Genomic DNA, 23,218 nt, shown 5'->3' with positions numbered 1-23,218 from the left:
GTTGTGCTATTCCAATTCCTTCCTCTTTCACACGTCCATCGCCTTCTATTGAAGTATTGAAACACTTTCTAAAGACAAGTTTAGAAAAGAAAGTTGAAAGCTTCTGACACAAAAGTTATGCAACACAGTAAGGAAAGCTTACATCCTCTGATACTCACTTTAAACATTTCAAGGTCAGAAAGGAGCTGTAGCCTGTTGTGGTATTTAGTGCGTGCAAGGCAGAGAAAGTAATCACAGATAGTATGCCAGTCTGTGACAGGGTACCAGCATGGCAGAGAACAGATCTTATATGTTTCAATATGTTTGATTTGCTGTGGGTATCCATTACGCAAACAGTATGACTATAAAATAAGAACAGCAACTATAATTCAACAGAAAATGGCTGATTTTCAGCTTTGTTAGCACCACATAAGATGTTCTCTGACAACAAGGTGAGTGAACAGACCTATGCTGTCTTGTCAGGCTACATTTTAATGGAATGGGCAGTGGATACATTTTAAATCTTATCTGAATCGATGAAAAAGGTATGCAGATGTATCTTGCAATGATTAAAAATATTTTCGGTAAAGTCCATGATATTTTCCCTACTTTTGAATGGTGTTAATGATTTGGAGCACTGGAAGTGATACAATAGTTCTGCATACTCTATTATATTTCCTGCTATCCCTTTTTTACAAGGGAAGATTAGTTGGTTGAAGTGTTGTGTTCTATATTTAGTGAGTTGATGTAAGCTGCATGCCAATCTCTTTGGACAGACTGAGCCCCCCAGTTTGTTTTAGTCTAGGTACTGTGCAGACCCACTCACATCCATATCTTCCAAGAATCTTACAACTCTTTTAACACCTCTAGATTCTGGCAGACGTCTGAGATTTTGTAAGGGAGGGCACATCAAGCAGCACTCTATTCTAAAGGAGGACAAGGGTAAGTCTTTCGTGTTACAGAATATTTTTTCCCATATAAGTTGTATTTACTGTCCCAGCTTTCACCTTGGAAAATTTAACATGTATGCTGCTTTCAGCTGCAAAACTGGAAAGCTCTACTTGAAAAACAAATTTCTTCTAAATTGTATTACATGTAGTATGTTTTAATTAACCTCTTTTTGAGAAACTGATAGAAATATATTAACGTACCTATAGAACTGTGTGGATAAAATATTGAAAACACCATAATGCATCTGAATATTCTGTAACAACCGCTCTTCAGAAATGTTTTAAAATTGCATGTATTCAGTAAAACTAATAGACAAGCAACAGCAATGATTTAAAGTTAAATCAACTTGATACACATGCTGATACTACAGAAGTAATCACATAAGTAGTATAGTATAAATCTGTGTAGAATGTAAATAACATGTGCAATACAAATACTGATCTGAAGCTTTCCATCACCTGTAGCTATACTGCATTTGAGACATTTCTTGCACGTTTACATCTAAAGAATAAAGTATGCTTTTCAATAATTAATGCCTTTCACTTCTGTTTTCCAGTTTTAACAACAGTCTTCCACAGACCAAAACAGCAAGCAAACAAAAATGCTCTCATACAGTGACATGACCAAAGAGAGGAAAAAACAAGCATTAGCCATTGTACAAGAAATCCAGGGAAATGGTATGTATGTGTTCAGAAAAGTTCCAGAAATACTTATTTTCATCTCATAATGTTATAGTATGTGGTTGATTTCAAAGATGTAATTGTTTAGAGATGCACTGCTCTAAATAATTTAGCTGGATGCCTGAATGCCTGTTCTAGTTAATTCTTTTGTTGCTGTCATGTGCAGAAGCTATTTTGAGCTGAACAACTGTTGTGAAAGAATTTCTACACCCCCACAACTAACAGCTGATGTATATTGAGAATGCAAGCCTGTCATAACTCACTGCGGAGTGAATGCCAGCAATAACCTTTTATTTGTCAGTTTCTTTCAAAATGGCTTACAAACATTCAGATTAAGCAAGCATTTTTAAACTGAAAAATGTATAACTTTATCCAAAGGTAATGCCGAAATTTCAGATATGGTGTAATGTTAATTGGTGTAGTTGTTACATTTTTACAAATAACCACAGCAACAATGATTTAAGAAACCAACCCAATCTTTCTTTTGGCAAAAAGAGGATAAAAAAATAGGTAGAAATGGCATCAGTTTCCTGTAGCACCACATTTACAAGAAAAATACTTCTCAAGTGTGACAAAAGCCAAATATATTTTAAAAGTAATCCCTTTTGCAAATACAAGGAATTATCATATTTTGTGTATTAGAAATGAAGTCAGTGGGAAATGCAGTATACTGCATATAGTAAGATGAATGCCTGCTGTGTCCTGTGGTTCGATGCTTCATGGACCCAGGTCCCTCCATTTCCAGGAGCTGGCATGGATCTAAAATCACACCCACTACTGCTGGCAGTACCTACATGGACCTACTAGTCAACACCCCAGTCATTTCCTACTGGTCAGAGATTGCATCCATTCATCCATCCATCCATCCTTTCATCCATCCATCCATCCATCCATCCATCCATCCAGTCATCCATCCATCCACGACCCCTTTTTTGCCATATTTGCACAAGGAGCGGGGGTGCCACTTCTTCAGTGACAATCAGCTAGAGCCAAGGTTTACACTGCTGGGTGACTAGCACTGCCACGGTAGTTCTTCCACACCACACACTCGCACACACACTCATACCTATGGCCAATTTGGAGTGCCCAGTCCATCTACTCATGTCTTTGGAATGTGGGAGGAAACCAGACCACCTAGTGGAAACCCACATGAACACAGGGAGAATATGCAGACTCTGCACAGATGGCTCCCCAGACAAGAATCGAACCGGGCTACCTCTTGCTGTGAGACACCAGCACTAGCTGCTGTGCCACTGTGCCACCCCTATTAAAATAAATCTGCAGCTCTCCAGCTCACCACTCAGTGCACACCTAGTACTGGCATGGGAAATGTAGTACCTGAATATCATCCACACAGACTACACAGTACTGCTGTATGTATAGGCTGGTATGCCATGGGAAACTATCTGTGCTCAAGTCGTGTTAGAATTTGCTGTGCAGGGACTGTGAGAAATCTCTGTTCAGTGACTACCATAATGCTACTGCACTGACGAGTACCATGTATATGTAGGTGTGGGCATTGGGTCTTATCTATCATCTTCTTTAACAAAGTCAAAAATAACAAAGGAAACAATCCAGGACAATTTTAAATATTACTGTAATTCATTTGAAAAGCAAATAAAACAGCAGAATTTGTGTCAACATGCATCTTCTGAACAATATGAAGTTTGAAACTCTGTCTGCCATTATTGACTGACTATAATCCTCCACGATTAACCAGAAAATCAAAAATGTTATGACAGATAGGACAAAAATATGAGGCAAAATCAGAGATGCTCGGCAGATCAGGGAATGATGTGCATGTGTGTGTGTGTGTGTGTGTGTGTGTGTGTGTGTGTGTGTGTGTGTGTGTGTGTGTAGGTGTGTGTGTGTATGGGGGGTGTATGTGTGTGTATGCACATGCATGTGAATGTGTCTGTTTATTTCCGGAAGGAAGGGACACACATTTAACATGGCATTGTTTCTCAGGTGGACTTGTGTACTGCCATGTTTGCACCCACTTACGCAATACCACATAACTTTCCATTACTATCATGATACCAGCACCAATAAACATACCTCTCAACTGTACAGATTTTCACAGATTGTCCAGATTTTTGCCTCATACTTTTAGTCCATGTTTTCATAAAACTGGAGTTTTCTGGCAAATCCTTGGGAAATCTTTGAAGACTGAGGTCCGAAAATAATGACAGATATTTGAGTTTCAGACTTTATACCCTCCAGAAAATTATGTTAACCCAAAACATGTTATTCCATCAACTTTCTAAGTTTGTAAGAGGAATATTTAAAAATTGTCCCTATTTTTGGTCCTTTGTCCCCCCATTATTTATGGCTTTGTCCAGATTTCTTGCTCTAAGAGGTTGAGAGATATGCCGATAAACACCTCTTCCTACTTGGAATTGTTAAAAGGTTTAATGAGTATTTTAATTTAACGCACATACACAAAAATTTAATTGTGTTACTTTCATTTCCTACAGCTTTGCAGGATTGTCCTTTTTTCAAACAATTTAATAAAATCTAGTGTGAGAAGTGATGTCATATATTCAAAAAGGATGTAATTAGCATACAGGATGGGAAATGCTAATATACAAACAATGCACAAGTCTATGTAAAAGAGAAGAAAATCATTTAGCAAAGAAAATTTGTCAAATACTTCCTGGAGCAAACAAGCATAAACTGCTTTATTTCTGCTTGTATCTTCTCTAATAGCTATAGACTAATTGCCAGATTCGTGGACATTACAATCCTTTACCAAAGAACAAGACAGAGGCAAGGGTTTACATCTATCTGCACCTTAGTGAAGAGGATTTCATAGATAACTGTAAATGATTCAGATATGTCATACTCTGTGCTACTCCTGATTACTAAAAGGGGGGGTTAGGGTTAGTATAATAGTTAGGTGTTTACCTCACAAAAAAAACGTGCAGGATTTGATTCTCACCTTTGAAATGGGAATTGGCTAACCTTAAAATATTCCACAAGGGAGCTATCGAAGTACTTGCCTATGAATCTATGAAAACGAGGAGATGCATTACTTTGATTGACTGCATGCCATCAAGTTATGACATATATTAGGGTCATGTGATACCGCCTGCCTAGCAAGCAGTGCAAATACAATAACTGTTATTCTCAGTTGCCCCACTTTGCATTAAACTGTCTGGTTGTAATGTCTCCTGTGAGCCTTTTTCTGTATACATGATTTTTTACACCTACATAATCCTACAGGCCCCAATGACTTTTAATTATATTTAAATCAACTGTAAATACAACATATTTAAGAATCATTCTATTATATCACATTCAGGTGTGGCATACTACAGCAGTTCAGGGTACCACCCTTGGACAATGAACTGTGAGGTAAAAAGGGGGATTTTGCCTGAAAAATAGATTTTTTTTTTCACATTACTGACTCAGTAGTTGCACAGTCACTTATGATGCTGGTATAACCAAAAGGCCATTGATTATGTATTCACACCAGTACTTGGGTTCATGTTGCCATAGTGACACTGCAGTGTAGAATGTGGTAAAGAGTGCAACACTCCAGAGGTGCTGTCCTTCAGATTAAACATTAAACCCAGGTCCCATCTGTTTGAGTTGATGGTGCTTTAGCTAAATGTTAAAAGAACCGATACACTAGACAAAAAAACAGTAAAGATATTTTATTTGTGAGAAATATCCATATAACCATGTACATAAATAAAAATGTGAGTGCCTTATGTGTGGGTAACACTGGAATATGCCTGATCAGGTAGAGCAGACATGACATCATCTACATTGTCAGTCTTGCTCCTACCCTGCCTCTCAGTGCCCATTTCTCTATGATTTACTCTATTCTGTCACCTCCGAAATGCTTTGTTCCCGTGTCTCTCTCAGGACTTAGTGTAAATGCAAACCATGGTACTTAATCCTCCAACACTATTGGTAGACCACTGTAACCCATGGCACTCAATCCTTCATCACTAGACCACTGTAACACATGGTGCTTAATCCTCCATCACTATTGTCAGACCACTGTAACACATGGCACCTAATCTTCCATCACTATTGGCAGACCAGTGTAACCCATGGTATGTACTTAATCCTCCATCACAATTGGCAGACCACTGTAACACATGGCACCTAATCCTCCATCACTATTAGTAGAACACTGTAACACATGGTGCTTAATCCTCCATCACTATTGGCAGACCACTGTAACACATGGTACCTAATCCTCCATCACTATTAGCAGACCAGTGCAACCCATGGTACGTACTTAATCCTCCATCACAATTGGCAGACCACTGTAACCCATGGTACTTAATCCTCCATCACTATTGGCAGACCACTGTAACACATGGTACCTAATCCTCCATCACTGTTGGCAGACCAGTGTAACCCATAGTACGTACTTAATCCTCCATCACAATTGGCAGACCACTGTAACCCATGTTACTTAATCCTCCATCACTATTGGTAGACCACTGTAACACATGGCACTTAATCCTCCATCACTATTGGTAGACCACCGTAACACATGGTACCTAATCCTCCATCACTATTGGCAGACCACTGCAACCCATAGTACTTAATCCTTCATCACAATTGGCATACCACTGTAACCTATGGTACTTAATCCTCCATCACTATTGGTAGACCACCGTAACCCATGGTACCTAATCTCCATCACTATTGGCAGACCACTACAACCCATGGTACTTAATCCTCCATCACTATTGGTAGACCACCATAACCCATGGTACCTAATCCTCCATCACTATTGGCAGACCACTGCAACCCATGGTACTTAATCCTCCATCACTATTGGCAGACCACTGTAACCCATGGTACCTAATCCTCCATCACTATTGGCAGACCACTGTAACAAATGGCACCTAATCCTCCATCACTATTGGCGGACCACTGTAACCCATGATACGTACTTAATCCTTCATCACAATTGGCATACCACTGTAACCTATGGTACTTAATCCTCCATCACTATTGGCAGACCACTGCAACCCATGGTACTTAATCCTCCATCACTATTGGCAGACCACTGTAACCCATGGTACTTAATCTTCCATCACTATTGGCAGACCACTGTAACAAATGGCACCTAATCCAGCATCACTATTGGCGGACCACTGTAACCCATGATACGTACTTAATCCTTCATCACAATTGGCATACCACTGTAACCTATGGTACTTAATCCTCCATCACTATTGGCAGACCACTGCAACCCATGGTACTTAATCCTCCATCACTATTGGCAGAACACACTTATTTCCTTTTGCCTACCCATTTGGTACTATAACTGGCATTGCATGGTGGAAGAGTAACTGCAACTTGGACCAAGGATCAGTGAATGTCTGTTAAATTCTCAGCAGCTGCAGACCTACACATGCAGTATTCATCATGAAATCATCAACAGACTTAAGATGCTTCTCTGTAGTCCTCCTCACTTGCCTTCTATCATCTTCCTAATTCATTATGCTGGCACCTTCACTAAAGTAATGAAGAGCAGTAAAGGCAGCGATCATCCCTGAGGGGTTCCCCCTCCCACTTTAGCTACCTCCACAGCCTCCCTTTAAGTACTACTTGCAGTATCATCACCACATGGAGCATGCACATAGGTGTCAAAACTATCTTATTACATATTAGTTCTTCATGTACATTAAATATAAAATTCTACCTCACCATATCAATATCTTTTTGGGTGTCAAACAAGACTAGGTCTTCTGCTTTCAGATCTCTCCCCTCCAGCCATTCCATACAACACAGGAACAGCCTGCAGTGTCTGTCGTCAAAACTAGCCTGGTCCTCCCCAGTTAGTATTCCTTCCAACCTAATATTGAGTACATTATTGAATTTCTTTAAGGCTGCATTTGGCAGTGCTAATGGTCTATAGTCTGCCACGTCCTAACTGTTCCATTTCCTATGGGTAGTACAGTTACTACCAGTTCTTCATAGTGCCAGGCAGCACTTGCTTTTAATTATTTCTCCTATATACTACATAGGTTCATAGGGTGTTACTAGGCTAACAACCACTAGGGTCCTTACAAGCCAAAGCATGTACCTAAACCATATGGGTCCCAAGTATCATCATTTATAGCGCTTTGTATTTTATGTGTGATTTTGTTAGAGTCATAAATTATTAATGGGAGTTCATATTCAATTTTTGGAATAAGGATGATTCTTGTTATGATTCTATGTGCTGAGGGAGTAAGGAATGTAAGATTTTTAAAGCACAGTTTTAGTTGGCAGTTACATTGATAATATTATCAATATTGTTAGGAAGAGCACTGGATTTAAAGTTTTTTCCAAGACAGCTTTGTTACATCACCATGGGTAGAAGGTTTCCCATTAGTTCTGATGTACTAATACATACAAGTTTTGGCAGTTTTTGTTGGGTTACAAAGATTACAACATTAGATTCAAGTGGATTGATTATCAGTCTATTATTATATGTCCAGTGGCATAGCTTAGTGAAATTTGTTTGTAATTTTTATTGAAGGAAGATGATGTTCTTACTGACAGGGCCGGTGTTACCATTTTGCTGGCCCCCAGCAAGTATCAAGCTGGGGGCCCCCTAGACACTTCCAGTCTAAGAATCACCTTTTCACTGCAATCAATGTCTACAACACTGTGTTGTCCCATTTCACAGATGGACATTGACAGAGACATACACTTATTTGTAGCAATGGTACATTGCAATAACCCTGTGTATATGGCTGGCTTCAGGTGAAATGGTGCCATAGATAAAGAGTTCCATGGCACCACCTCACTGCCTATTGTTTCACCTCGTACAGATACATACTCTCTGTGTTCCCTCATATCCCCCCCACCAAGTGCTCTCTACAGCATGCACACTATTTTTTTCTTCTTTTCTCACATTGTAACTTGTTTTCAGCATTTTCAAGAAGCTGTGGCTTTCTATATGTTCTGAAGTGCATTTTTAAGTCTTTTTCTTCCATTGATGGCTTCAATGAAGATTATCATTAAGGAAAGAAATTCAGTGTTGCTCTTCAACTTTACTTTTCCTTCCATCCTTACCTTGGCCAATACAGCACAGTAATAACTCTGTAAAAATTAACTGAACTAAGTTGGTGGTGGGATCTGGAGGGCCAGCGGAACCCAGAAGCCATAGAGTTATAGATGCTCTAAGGCATATTTTAGAGAACTTTCCCAACCTTTTGATCCAGTGGGGGGCCTGAACAAAAATCATGAGTAAGAAAAGGATTTCAGTCTAATTTTTATTTTCTTTCAAAGAAGATGTAAGTTGTGCCTAAGGCTAAATGTTCAAAGCTGACAAAATATTAGCACAGTAAACTAACAAGACAAATCTTTGATAGAATGATTACATGCTATCTGGGAATAATGCCTGCCTCCATAACCCCCTCCCCCAAAAAAAGACAGTCAGTGCCTGAGTACCTCTCTGTTGTTAGACTGGGACGAAAGCAAATGATCAAATGGCCACAGTCATGTGTTTCAAGTGACTGTTGTCATAAATATACATAGCATGTCCCTACACTCTTTACCTGTACGCCCTAAAGGCAGCCACCTCTATACATGCCTGATGTTTAATTATATTGGAAGTAAAAAAAAATAATAATTAAGAAATGTATTCCAACTTACTGCTCCTAGACAGTACTCTGCCTCTACACAAACTGACGTCTGTAAGGAAAGCAAAGGAAACAATGATTACACTGCCACAGCCCAAACACAAAATATAATGAACTCCTGTACACGTCTGAAGTTTGATGGTGAGGAAAATTAAAAAAATAATGACCACACCATCCCAGCCTCCACAGGCAAACTATACCATGGTTTACTGGTGTCTAAGGCCAGCTATACTTACTGGACTGAACTAGAAGAAGGTCATTAGTGTATAAAACTAGTTAGGTCTCTGATAAAAAAGAGAATACAGCAGGATACCAAGGCCAAAGCATTGAGGAACCCCTTTTTTAGTGGTAGCAGGATTAGAGGGACAGCCTCCTGAGTGCAAAGTTCTATTATGTAGATAGCTTTCAAGCCGCCATATTTTTTGGGAACCAACATTAAATTTATGGAGGAGTAAATTATGATTTACTGTTTTGAATGCTCGTCATGTCTAAGAATAAACCTCTTTATGACTTGCATTCATTTATGGTGTTAAAGATGGTGTCTGTAGCAGTGTATAAAGCTGTCATGGTACTAAAACCATTTTCTGAAACCATACTGCTGGTCACAATGAAGGTTATATTTGTTTATGTGTTCAAAGAGTTGCTTCTATATTAGTCTTTCAGAGATTTTTGTAAGCAAAGATAGGTTAGTTGTTATTCTATAGTATTTGCATTATTTTGGAATCGATTTCTTGGGTAGGGTAATAATGTATATATGCTTGAATGGTGTGGGAAAAATACAAGAAGTTAAGGAGAGGTTAAAATGTGTTTGAGTGACTTGGAAAATGAAGGGTGCTGAAATAAGAAGGAACAGGTGGTGAAGTTTGAAAGATATTGTCCAATGTTAGAATCTAACTGGAATGATTAGTATTTTTGTTAGTTCCCTGAAGTAGACGGCAATACTACAAGCAGCATGGATATATAACTGTGATGACTGAGTCTGTGAATATTGTGATGTGTTCCAGACTACGGGAGGGGTTGGAGTGACGGTGACGTTTTTGGTAATGCCCTGAATAGTTTCAATAAGGAAGTGACACTGACAAAGTTCTAACAGTCACTCATTGCCCATGTTGGATCAGTAATGCTTCTAGTCAGTGGTTTCACTTTGTTTTAAAAATGTTTGTACTAACTGAAAGTGCTTCCTGTTTTTTTCGAGGTACATGGCCTTAGCAGTGTTGGTAGCTATTCTGGCTTTCTTTCTGAGCTCTATTTGTTATGAAGTTTATCATCAGTGAGTTTTTGCTTCCACTCTTGTCAGGCCTTATCACTGCATTTGAGTAGCTGTTTCAGATCAAGGAATAGCGAAGAGCATTTTGCATCTCTCAGCCTTTTCACTGAAGGTAAGACTGTATCTTGTACAAACTCAGCCTATCAGTTAAGGACAGGGCAGTGTTAAGATCTTTGTGGTTATACTGCAGTGTCCAGTCTATGTTGTGTAGGTGGGCATTTAGAACCTGTTGCTTTGACTCAGGGAACAGACTGTAACTGATATTGTGGGCAGTTTGTACCTGCTTTGAAAGACCAATTTGAAAGTACTGGGCTGTAATCAATATCCACCAGAAACCAGGATAGTTGATGTTCCCGCTTGCATTCTGTCCTTGATAATGTAAATGTACCAGTGCATTTCTTTCCCTCTAACTTTCATCAGCTCTAGCTGCTGCATCCCTGAAGTCAGTTCTTACTGATGCTTCCTATGAAGTTCCTGCTGACATTACTTCCCATCCAGATGTGGATTTAATGCAGCACTCAAATTACCTCTTACCACTGTCCTGCGGCTTTTCTCCTTCAGCCTGCTTAACTACAAAAAAGCCTGCAGATTTGTATAGCTCTTCTGTTTTTGGCATGTAAGCTTCCCCACAATCACTTATTTGTCTTCAGTTCTCCTACTCCTCACTAACAACCATGTTCTAACCCCATCAGCACCACTCTATTCCCCTCTTCTACTAACCCTGATCATCTGAACTGCAAATCCACCACTTCCCCCTTTATTGCACAGTCACCCAAACTCTTTCAAACCTCCTTTTTAGTAGTGTAGCAAGGGTGGGGTGAAGACGGTAATTGTCCAGGGTGCATGGTGTTAGAGGGCATGATCGAGAGCTCTGCATTTTTTTGTACAAAAGTGCCAGTAGAGAAAGGGTCTTGAGTGATGTTTTTTTTTTTTATATTTTCTTTAGTTGAATGCTTGTGTTGGGGGGGGGGGGGGCATGGGCTATCTGCTATACTGTAGTAAGACAATCACCTTCCTCAGGAAGCAAAAATCCTTCATTTGTTTTTTTTTTTTTTTTTTTTTTTTGGCTGTTCACTTGAAGAGCTGGTGTTGGGGGGCAACTTTGTAGGCCCAGCAGAGGGCATTAGGTGAGCCAGTCTGGTCATTTTCTCCAACTTACCATCCCCTTTATTTAAGTTAACTACTCAAAATACTGCTACTATTAGTCCCCTTACTTGCTCATGTTGCCACTGCTTTTTAGATCTGCATTAATAGATATGGTGGTTGATGCCTGCAAACCTTAAGAAACATGAGGCATAGAAAAAGCGCTGCTTTTTCATTGATCCTTTACTCACAAATACCCAAATGCTACTTAGTCACATGACTCACACCCCATAGCATCTATTAGCCCATATACCAAGTATGTGGCACCCCCCTCATTAGAATAAGATAACTCTCTAGTATTATGCAGGATTTGCATTTTTACAGCAATTTAAAACTGGATCATTATTCTTTACTAGTGAGTCATGGGATCGATAAGTATAAGAAAAAACAAGACAAGATTATTCTGCATTTATTTAACACACTTTATGTAGTCCTAACACCAGAGTGGGTTCTTATTGACTCTACCACACTACATATGTCAGCAGCTGTACTACTTTGGTTCTACACTATTCACATTAAGTAGAAGGTAATGTCCCTGTAGATATCTTACTGGCAGAGCATTTCTCTTACGCGCTCATAGCAGCTGAAGTCTGACTCACTGGCCTTTGCACTACAGTCTATCAGCTCTTTACCTAACTCTGTTGGTTGGTTCTCATCTTGTTCACTCATAAGGAACACTAGCAATAATCTGCTCACCAGCCCAGAGTCATCAAGGCCAGATGAACAGAGTACTTCAAGACATACCTCTCAACTGTACAGATTTTCTCAGAATGTCCAGCTTTTTGACTCATATTTTTGGCCTGTTGCTCCTTTTTCCTGGTAAATCACTGGAATGATGTCAGGATTGAAGTCACTAAATAATGACATCAATTTGAGTTTCAGACTCCATATCTTTCAAACAATGTATATTAAAACAAATCCTGTTACTCTAGCAACTTTCTAAGTTTATAAGAGCAATATTTAAAATATGTCCCTATTTGTACCCCCATTATTTCAAACTTTGTCCAGAATTTTGCATTCACAGGTTGAGAGGTATGCTTCAAGAAGTTTCCGAATGAAGAAACCACAAAAAAAGCTATTTCATCATGCAACCTTTGATGAAAGAAGAAGACAAATCTACCCTAAAAGTATTGTACTAAGGAAAATTAAGTCAGAGCAAGTCCCAGGCTCAGAAGAAGATGCAGCAGATATGATCAAGACACTGGGTGCAACAGGGGAGAAATGGTTTCTGAATGTACTCATCATGGACTAGATAGTGAAGTGCATCCCAGAAAACTGCAGAATAGCATTCTAGTGTCAGTGCTCAAGAAAAAAAAGTGAATGCTCACAGCAGCAGGCAATACCGAAATATCGACTTCCTGTCACACATCATGAAACCGCTCTAGAGGGTGATTGTTAAATGAATATGCAGGGTAGTAGAAAGTAATATGGGAGAAGAGCAGTTCATATTCAGATCAAGATGTAACTCAACTGACCTAATGTTTGCAGCAAAACAGATTGTGGACAAGAAGCTGATGATGAGGGAAAAAAACAATTGGGTATTCCTAAACATGGAGAAAACTCTTCCTGAGAAGACTGATTTGGGCAGTCTTGTAATTAATCAATCAAATTCCTGTAAGCATCTGTAGAATTATTGCAAATTATTCTACAAAAATCCAGTGACACATGCACAGACAGAAAATGGGAAATCAGAGGAAGCTGAAAACTGACATTGCAGGGATAATAGCAGAAATGTTAACAGATTCAAGAATTTGGAAAGTGTGGTTCAGGACATGAGATATCTGAATGCAGAAGTCAAAGTTAGAAATCAGAGAGGCATCTGCCAAGTGGCACAAAGTGTCTCAGATAATGTGTGACAGAAGAATGCCAGTGGTGCAACCAGCACTACTGTATGGCACAGAAACCCAGATGAGGCAGGCAGGAAATGTAGACAGTGGGATGTGTAATGAAATGAACACATCAGAACTGAAGACAAAGCAGCCCTAATTGCAGAAAAAGTCAAGGAGAACACATTACTGTGGTTCAGTCATACGTGCAGGAAAGCAGAAGATGATTTGGGAAAGCAGATTCAGGAGAGACGGGAAGAAAGGAAAAGAAGATTTGGCCATCCACCAAGAGATTGACAAATTGCATGTCAGAATACCTGCACTAGTCAGATAAGAAGGTAGGAGAGTTGCACTGAATCAAGAGAGCTGGTGAAATTTGACATGACACCCAATTTCATGTAAAATGGGAAAAAGGGGGATGATGCTGATGATGATGATAGGAGTTGACAGTGATACATAAACTGTTCTCTTGAAAACTTTAGATGGTATCTTTGGTTAAATATTTGCAGCTGTATGTCATCTCCCTGAACAAAACAGGATCCTGGGGCTTTAGTGATAAGAAAATACAGCTGCACAGATCTGTGACATTTGACAAAAATTCTGATCCAGTGTCGCTCACACCCATTCTCTTTCATTTTGCAAAGGGATTTTTTTTTTTTGCATTGTCACAAATTTGGTTTTATATTATCTGTCTTTCCTTAGAAGCACTGCTGTTTTAGTCTGTTGTCTTGTGCCACCAATGGAAAAAGGAGCTTTAATCTCTGTCTTCTTCCTGTCGATAACTATGAAGCAGACTGCCCTATGGCTTGCAATGGGGTAGCTCTGTATTTCAGCAGGGACATATGACAGTCTGTTTGACTTGATGGGTCTCAGTTTTTACAAAAAACATTCTTTAGTGTTTGAATCAAGCATCTAACTTACCCATTGGGGTGAGATACCTTGGACTCCATGTGAAATGTTCATATTCCCATGATTTGGAAAAACATCTGGCACACAAACTGTGGACCACTATATGGCATAAATTGCTCAAGTATTCTATGTCTTACAATACTGGTATGAGCACATTGGTTATTGACACAGCTATCATATCCCTAAGCTGGATAACCTCTGCCTGTTTGGAGTAATAATTTGCATAAAGTAGACTGTTGTTATGTTTAAACATCTCCACCATGGTGGTATTAGAGTATCATTAAGTACTATTTCCTTTCCCTGACTTTGATTTCTATACATGAAACAAAGAGCACAGTTCTGCACCATCTGCTCTATTTGCCCTACCATGGTGGTTCAATATCTGATGTCTATTGCACTTTACTCACACTCAGGCATTAATAAATGTGCTTCATGCACTTTTCAGCAGTATTTATGTCTGTAGTTGTGATAATATAATGACTTTATCATCTCTAATTATGAGATGTTGCCAAGAGGACTATTGCCCTCTGAATATACAGCATTGTGAGGCATGGTTTGATTAGCAAATTAGGTTGTTTTGTAGTATCTTGTCAGCTAGAAATTGTGACTTTATGGAACAAATGCATTTGTGTGTCATTCTTTGCTATCTTTTTGTTCTTGCAATTTCTCAGATGTAACAGGTATTTGTGGTATCACCCATAGAGTTTCTACATCATATTCTAGTAAATTTTCCTTGCACTCACTTAAATACACTCTACTCATCCTCAGCAAGATGGATCAATTTCTTTATACTGGATTTTAATATCAGACTTTTAAACAGTTGGCAGCATTATTTGCAATCCAGTGAATGGTTTCTGTAGAGAGTTCTTAATATACTCTGCAAAAGTTTGTGACCTGTCTTTTCCTTGATACACTCTTCACATACACATAATCATGACATTTTTTGGCAGTACAATATATGTTTAGCACTGCTTTCTGTATCTGCACATAATACCTCTCAGTTTCCTTGCTTAAGAATAATGAGGGACAATGACTTGAACAACAAAGAACTATAGTTAGCATTTCTTTCTGTACCTGCACAATGCACATATCTAGTTTGCATACTAGTCAGTCCTCTCCATGTACAGCCAACAGGACTACACACTAAAGGTGGCACAGCCCCTTTTGTCTTGCATTTATTTACAACCTTATCAGGAAGGCTGCATCATAAAATGTAAGTATAGGTGCAGTATTTAATAGCTTATTTACTGTATTAAAACTTCTAAACTGATCCCCTGACCAACTGCTTAAGCAGCTTTCTCACAGGTACAGGCTTATCTGACAGGCTGTGGTTATTTGGTTGAAACTCCCTAATGATGACCTCCATCTTGTCAACACTCTTTGGTCAATAAAGCAGGTAATTGACAGGTAAGTGAGATTGACAGTCTCCAGTAGTGGGGATTATGCCCTTTTCCCAGGGATTGTTCCATCTCAGAGTTGGTACATATAATTGGTAAATGATTTGGGGAGTGCAGCCCCCCACATAGTGTGGTGCATGGAGGTGACTTTCCCCCTGGAAAAAAACAATATCTTTTCTTCTTTCTTTAAATTTTTGTTGGCATGCAATAAGGATTTTCCTCACATATGTGGTAGACTATCGATGTTTGTGTTCTTGACGTTTCGTGGTCTTCATTATTGATATTGATGTGCGGGTGCTTTGATCAATGTAAGTACCAAATTGACAAAGGTAGTATGGACTAGGACAGCTATTGTACAATCCCCAATAAAGACATTAATGAGAGAGGGGATGTCTGTATGAATCTGCATATTTACTATGGAATGTAAATTATCAATATGTGGCTATCTATCGGCAGGTAGATGGCCCATGTATTTCATGGAATCCTTTGCAATCTGACATTTATTCCATTTCAGACCTTATGATTAAAGTCTGTCCAACAGCTTAATCAATTTATTGTTATGCTTTTGTTTTGTAACATCCCAGGCCAAATATCACTGATAACATTTACATCACCTTCCAGTTACTCTTTCAAGTCTACTATAGCACAAAGAAATCTATATTTGCAAATGAATGTATTAAGAATCTGAAAATTAATACTTCCATGTGTAACTTAATTTGTCAGAACCCTTGATTAACATCCTGCACTGAAAATAATTTTGTGTAAGGCCCATAGGCAATTATTGTGTGGCATATATAGCTAGCATGGCCTCTGCTGTTATTTAATGTCTTCGGGCATCTTAGCCCACCGCCCCCCCCTATACAAATTAGAATAACTCTCTAGGAAATTATTATTTGGCTACAAACTCTTCAATTTATGTTTCAGCATTTGTGGTGATACAATTAGAGCAGGCACATCTCTTTGGCTTCTGTCTTTTCTGGGCATATTTTATATGAAAAGCTCTGAAAGTCTATCTTACATTAAGTTCAGCTGTTTTCTGCACTCAGTTTATCTTAGCACTTAATCACTCTACGCAACAGCCACTTTCAATGTTATGCCTGCATCTGAAAACACGGGAGCTGAGCTGTTCTCACATAACTGAATGAACTACATCACAGAAGCTTGCAGCATTTCTCTACCCATCAGACTCTGCTGTTTTTGACTGACAGTTGCACTATTTTATCCACATTTTCCAGAGGAATTTCTTAAATTATCTTAATCCAACAAGCATCTATTCCCAGAATATTCAGTTGCTTTAATTAGACTGCAGAGCTACAGCCAGGAACAGCTTAGTGTACACTGCATTCTTATGCACAGAGCTCAATCAAATCTAACCACCTAATTTTAAACTGTACCCAGAATAATGCAACCTACATGCAGATTTATTCAGCATGAAGTTCACAAACAACATTCTGAATATAGAATTTGATACTATATTACACACCATCCCAATGTTAAACACAATTGCTCTGCCATTTATCAATATTTTCTCAGTCTAAAATTAATGTAAAATCTTTAATCATTCGCTCTCAGCTCTTGTACAGCTTTTTGTCAAATTGCCTTCTTTTAAAAACCTCTGTCTCTGCTATTTGCTTGCATGCTATCCAAAAACTGCATTTCTCCTGTACTTGCAAGTACAGTCTTAAACTCATTGTTCGTCTCCATAACATAGAGGATTTAGATTTGTGTCTCCAATCATTAACAGTTTGTTATGTGTTCAAGACAAAGATGTTAAGACATTTACCTCAAAAACAAAGCAAACCTTGAGAAGTGTGCCTTGACATTCATGTCAAGAACATATAACAAGTACGTTACGACTGCAGAGACCTGATCATACTTCTTTGCAGTGCATAGATTTAACCACCCCATACTACCACTAGTAGCATAAAAAATGTAATGTTAGTTACAGTCATACCTGTCAACCTCTTACAGCAAGAAATCTGGACAGTGCCATAAATAAAAGTAGGACAAAGGCCCAAGAAATAGGAACATTTTTAAAATATTCCTCTTACAAACATAGAAAGTTGATAGATTAACAGGTTTTGCATTAGCATGAATTTTCTGAAGGTTATGAAGCCTGAAACTCAAATGGTCATTATTTTTGAACTTCAATCTTAAAAAAATTGTCACTAGTTTGCCAGAAAACCACAACTTTATGAAAAATGGACAAAAAATATGAGGCAAAAATCTGGACATTCTGCGATAATCTGTACAGTTGAGAGGTATGGTTACAGTTCTGAAAATTAATGCTGATCAACATGTTTTACTGTTTTCAGTGCGGTTTTACCTTCCCAGCACTGTTCTTTTGCACTATAGTATTATTTTGTTGTTGTGACTTATTACATTTAACACATTTCCACAAAATGGCTCACACCACCACACATTCTTCCAAACTTGAATTTCTGCTTTACATTTCCTCTTATCAGGCCTACAGTCACAACATTTACACAATGCCTCTTTTGAAACATTAAAGTCTGTCCTCCCAGGTTCCTGTCCCTGTTGTCCCCATCCCAGTTCTCCTGCAGGTCATATTTGAAGCTTAAGGCAACGTTGTTAAGGAAGTTCGCCTAGCTGTTCCCTATATTCACCTTATCTTTGCCTCTGATTTTTACCTTTTCAGATTTACTATCCTGCAACACCAACATTTTTATTAAAATGTTTTAAATTTAAAATACTAACACAATTTTCCAAAATCATAAACAGCATATCCCCTCCCTAACCTGTAACAAGCATATCTACTATAACATGCTTCCACCTAATTTAACTCATACCGTCTGTGACCTCCTTTCATCTGAGTCATCTCTTTTCACTGATGTTACCTTTTGTTCCTCCCTTTTCTGTCACTTGGTCTGGCACTTCTGATACACAGATTTATCATCCAGTGCCTCAGTATTCAGACAACTGATGCCTTGTTATTCTTCCTTCTTCGGGAGTGATTTGCCACATATAGATCCTTGTTATCTTATTTTCTTTCTTGTCAAGCCACCAGTTGAAGCCCAGTTCAACCTTTCTACTTCCGCCAGAGTTCTGAATGTCCACCAAGTTAAAATATCTAAAGTAATTTCACTGTTGATCAAATTTCTGAAAGTTTCTTGCATTTCAAATAGCAGTTTTATCTTGAAATGGGCATTCAAACATCTGTCCTTTCCTTTCTTCATTCATTCTCTTCTAACCTGTTTAATCCAATTCAAGGTCACAGAGGAGCCAGAGATTGTCCTGGCACTCAGTAGGCACAAGGTAGTGAAACTAATACTGACTGGAACATCATCCCATCAAAGGATGCACATGTACATGCACAAACATACACACACACACACACACACACACACACACACACACACACACACACACACACACACACACACACACACACACACACCACTCATACCTAATTGCAATTTGGAGGATCACCAGTTCATCTACAGCATATTTTTGGGATGTGTGAGGAAACTGGAGGACCCACTGAAAACCATGTGGACACAGGGAGGTCAAACACCCCAGCTGAGAACTGAAGTGGGCAACCAAGCACACCAAGGCTAACTATAGCATGACTATGCTGCCCTTGAAAAGAACATCCTAACTAAATTTTTAGAAATTATCCTTGTCTCCCTCCATAAAAACATTTTCCTCTCTTCTCCTCATCTTCCTCTTATTTTGCAATAATATGTTCATGTGAGTCCATAAAGAGACAATTTTATACAACTGAAAGGTTCATAAGTTCATATGTAAATACTAGGCTATTGACCCTGGGGTGAGGGGTTAAGCCTAGCCATCCTTCCAACATTGAAAATCAAACCCTGTGTCTTATGCTTTAAGGTAAACACCTTAACTATTATGACAGCCATCCTCTCTCATTGCTTAGTGTACTTCTGATGATCTACCAGTCAATAAAGGAGTTTTTTATCACCTACCAGTCAATAAAGGAGTTTTTATCATCTACCAATCAATAAAGGAGTTTTTATGAATATTATTGCCGTGTTTGTTGTCTTCTGCTCTGGACATTGTACTTCTGATGATGCTTGACAAGGTTTCCAAACAAAAGGATGCAGATTTTAGATCAACATAGAAAGTTACGAAAGTAGAATTTAACCTTCTGAGTGTGAAGACTGAAAATGTAGAAAATTCAAATTAATGAGTACAGGTTAGAAATTATAAACCCACTTTGCTGATATATCCTTAACAAAATCTTGCTTTTTCATGATTTACATTGTACAGTATAAGTTATTTGAATATGTTGACTGGAATACAGTGCTGTTACAGTAGCTTTAAATGCCCAATGAAGGGTTCTCTTCCATCCAGAGCCTTTAGTTCCCTTTCTATCCTGCCCATTCATTTATTTATTTATTTTATTTATTTTACATGTGTTTATTTAGAGAGTCGGACTGGTCATATATTCTTTTTCAGTGGAGGCTCAGGGAGAAAAGCTCCACATTTACAGCAGAACAATTGTACAAGATTTAAAAATATTACACCAGAGAAGTAACACGTGGATACAGAGTAATACAGTGAGTTCTTAATACATCGATTTTACACATATAGACTAAGGTTAATACGCATCACTAATAATAGTAGATACTAATATTTTTATCTACCACAGAACCTTATGTATGTGCATAACTATGGAGAGATAATTCAGGTAAATAACATTATATTATCAGGGAGAGATAATAGTAAAAAGAAAATAGACCAGTTACTAATTGAGAAAAGTTGCAGGAAGTTTTGGGGCCAGAGACTGAGAGAAGCTAGTTATTGCAAAGGAAAGGATGGGAGGAGAAGATTAGGAGAGTAAGGAAGAGATGATAGAGGAGTTAGATAGCAAGGGGGGCTTATAGTTAAAGTTCAATAACAATTTTATTGAGTGCAGATCTAAATGTTCATGTCTCTCCTCATTAAATTGCCACCAACGCATTGTGGTTCACTATCTCTAACAGAACTGTCTTCCATATCTATAGGTCATTTGTTTGGTACTCTAGGCAGTACACCAATTTGGGGTCACCACAGGCCAGAGATGAGGAATCCAAAAATGTCCTCAAGCAAAAAAGAAAAAAAAAAAGAGAAAAAAAGAACGTGTCTTTAAGAATCTCAAAAGTGTTGTAAGGTGCTTTGTTAAACTGTAGCAAGACGCTTTTTGTTACATTTCATAAGACACACTGAATGTCATCTAAGCACTGCTATTGTGAGCATGGCTGCTTAAATGATTTTCTGCTGCAGCTCTTCATTCACCAAAGACACACTTGGGAACTGATCAATCCCTACATTAAAACTCCAGCTGTGCACCCTAACTGCTTGCATCTAGGGCAGCTGCCCCTCTTGCTGCAACCTTGCTATGACTCTGTTGCCCCCAACTGTCTTACTCTTTTGGATAAATTATTGCCAGAATTGGAAAGGTTAAGACTTAAAACCATACATCATCATGTATATGTTGAAAAGAGATCGATAACTACCTGTAATATGATGAAGAGATCGATAACTACCTGTAATATGATGTTCTGTAACAAACATCTGTAAATGAAAAAGTGTGTTGTGATGTAATTTATATAACTTTAGCCATTGAGAAAGTCATACACAAAACACTGATCAATAAATTATAGCAACTAGGTACTGATGTACTCTTGATAAGACAGATAGCTGCATGGCTTACGAATAGGACATGGCAAGTATCATACAGCAATTGGACTGGTGAAATTCTTGGTTACAATTAGGGTGTCTCACAGGGCTCTCTCCTAGGACCATATTTGTTTAGGTTGCATCTTTCAGATCTATCTTTTTCATCTGTGGTGTTCTATAGTCTGCATGCAGATGATCTGAAAATGGGTAAATAGGTTACACATGTTATAGGTAGGACATGTCTGCAAAAAACTTGACTAAATTGACTATTTGGGAACAGGAACAAAATATGCTCATAAAAACATCAACAAACTAAGCATATGAGATTTAGGAGATATAGACTGAAGAGTGACTATTTAGTACAGCACACAGTGATTGAAACTGTGGATTCATTCAAGGTGTGACACTGCCCAGCTATCTGGAATTTTGTAAATAACCATATATCATTTGTGATTATCAACAGGATTCATATGCTTGTCTTACAAATGTAAAAGGACTACATGTTAAGTGTATATTAAACTATTGGTGTAGAAGTGTGTGTTGAATAGTGTTTGTAGAGTACTGAGCTTCAAGGATGTGTCCATAGTGTACCCTACTAGAAAAGAACAGAAATGTATATAAACCATATACCTGTGCAAATGCAAGTTTTAATAGCAGAAGTTGGAACATACAGCATTAACTTACCAAAACTTCAAGAAAATAAGTTGAAATTAAAGTGTTTTACAACTGTGGTATCTCTCAGTTTCAGTGAAGCAGACACAATGCCTAGAGCTAGAGGTTTTTCTATTGTCTTGAAACAGAAATAATTACTAGGTTTCAAATGTAAAAGTGTTTTATTGTTTTATGACTTCAAGTTCTGCAAACATCTGAGAGACATGTATTATTAACACAGAGATGTTAGTTTCTGTTAGCCTAGGAAGTGAAGGCAGATGACAAAGAGTGATGTCATCCAAGCTGACACAGCAGTAATGTTTGATAGTAATTTAAGAACTCTCACAGAGAGAGACTGTGTGCATTTTGTATTTTGTCTTTGACCTGGAAACATCCATCAAATGCACTTCTACATTCCTGTTGTCTGTAAGTAAGATTTAGGGCATAGTATCTTTCTTAGATATAGGTTCATAGGTTCATAGGTTCATACTAGGCTATCTGCCCTAGGGCATTTATAAGCCTAGCCAGAGTGTGTTTGGCTTTCGCCACCCATTTTAAATTAATTTTGCTATGCCCTTTTTCGAGGTTAGTATACTGTGCCTCTGTCTAACAGTGACACAGAAGTGATATCCGTGGTAAACCTATGATCTCCCATCCACTCATCAAAATTCCCCTTGAAGAGAGTCAATGAGGGACTCTGCCTAACCTGGACTGGGATTTTGTTCCAGAGTGAAGGGAGCCTCTGGGTTATGAATCTGTCCCTCCAGCATGTCCTATTTATTTCAGTGCTGAGGTTCAAGTCTCTCGAGCACGTAGCTCGATGGGATTTGGATTTTCTGAGGTGCAGCATGTCCGTTAATCCCAGGTTGGACATGGCTTTATACATCAGGCACAGATCGCCTCTGAGCAGGTGATATGCCACTGAGTAGAGCTGGAGTTTCTTTAACCGGGCAGCATATGGCATCTGTTTGAGCCCTATGATCCTCTTGGTGAGGTACTTTTGGGGTCTTTCCAGTTGATGCAGGTGTCTGGTAAGGTACATCCCAAAAGGGGCATTGTACTCAATTATGGGCCTGATTAGGGATGAGTAAAGAGGCACGATGACCTCCCCTGATCTAGATGTGAATCTCTTCATGATTAGGTGGGCTATATAAAATGTTTT

At 38.5% G+C, this 23,218-nt stretch overlaps 1 protein-coding gene across 1 annotated transcript in view; it reads left to right on the top strand.

Moving 5' to 3' along the window:
* Nucleotides 1-256: 256 nt before the first annotated feature.
* The window catches only part of MYOZ2 (myozenin 2), a 470,578-nt gene continuing 447,616 nt past the window's right edge, over nt 257-23,218 (top strand). The window contains exons 1-3 of the mRNA XM_044061654.1: nt 257-431; nt 850-921; nt 1,487-1,607. Of these exons, the coding sequence (XP_043917589.1) occupies nt 1,532-1,607 (76 nt within the window). The 5' untranslated portion in view covers nt 257-431; nt 850-921; nt 1,487-1,531. The remainder of the gene's footprint in view (nt 432-849; nt 922-1,486; nt 1,608-23,218) is intronic.

Source organism: Protopterus annectens, chromosome 2.part0 (assembly GCF_019279795.1).
Source record: "Protopterus annectens isolate FY-2018-M chromosome 2.part0, PAN1.0, whole genome shotgun sequence".
NCBI lineage: Eukaryota > Metazoa > Chordata > Ceratodontiformes > Protopteridae > Protopterus > Protopterus annectens.
Note: the sequence above shows the minus strand (reverse complement) of the source record. Positions and strands in the feature narration are given on the sequence as shown.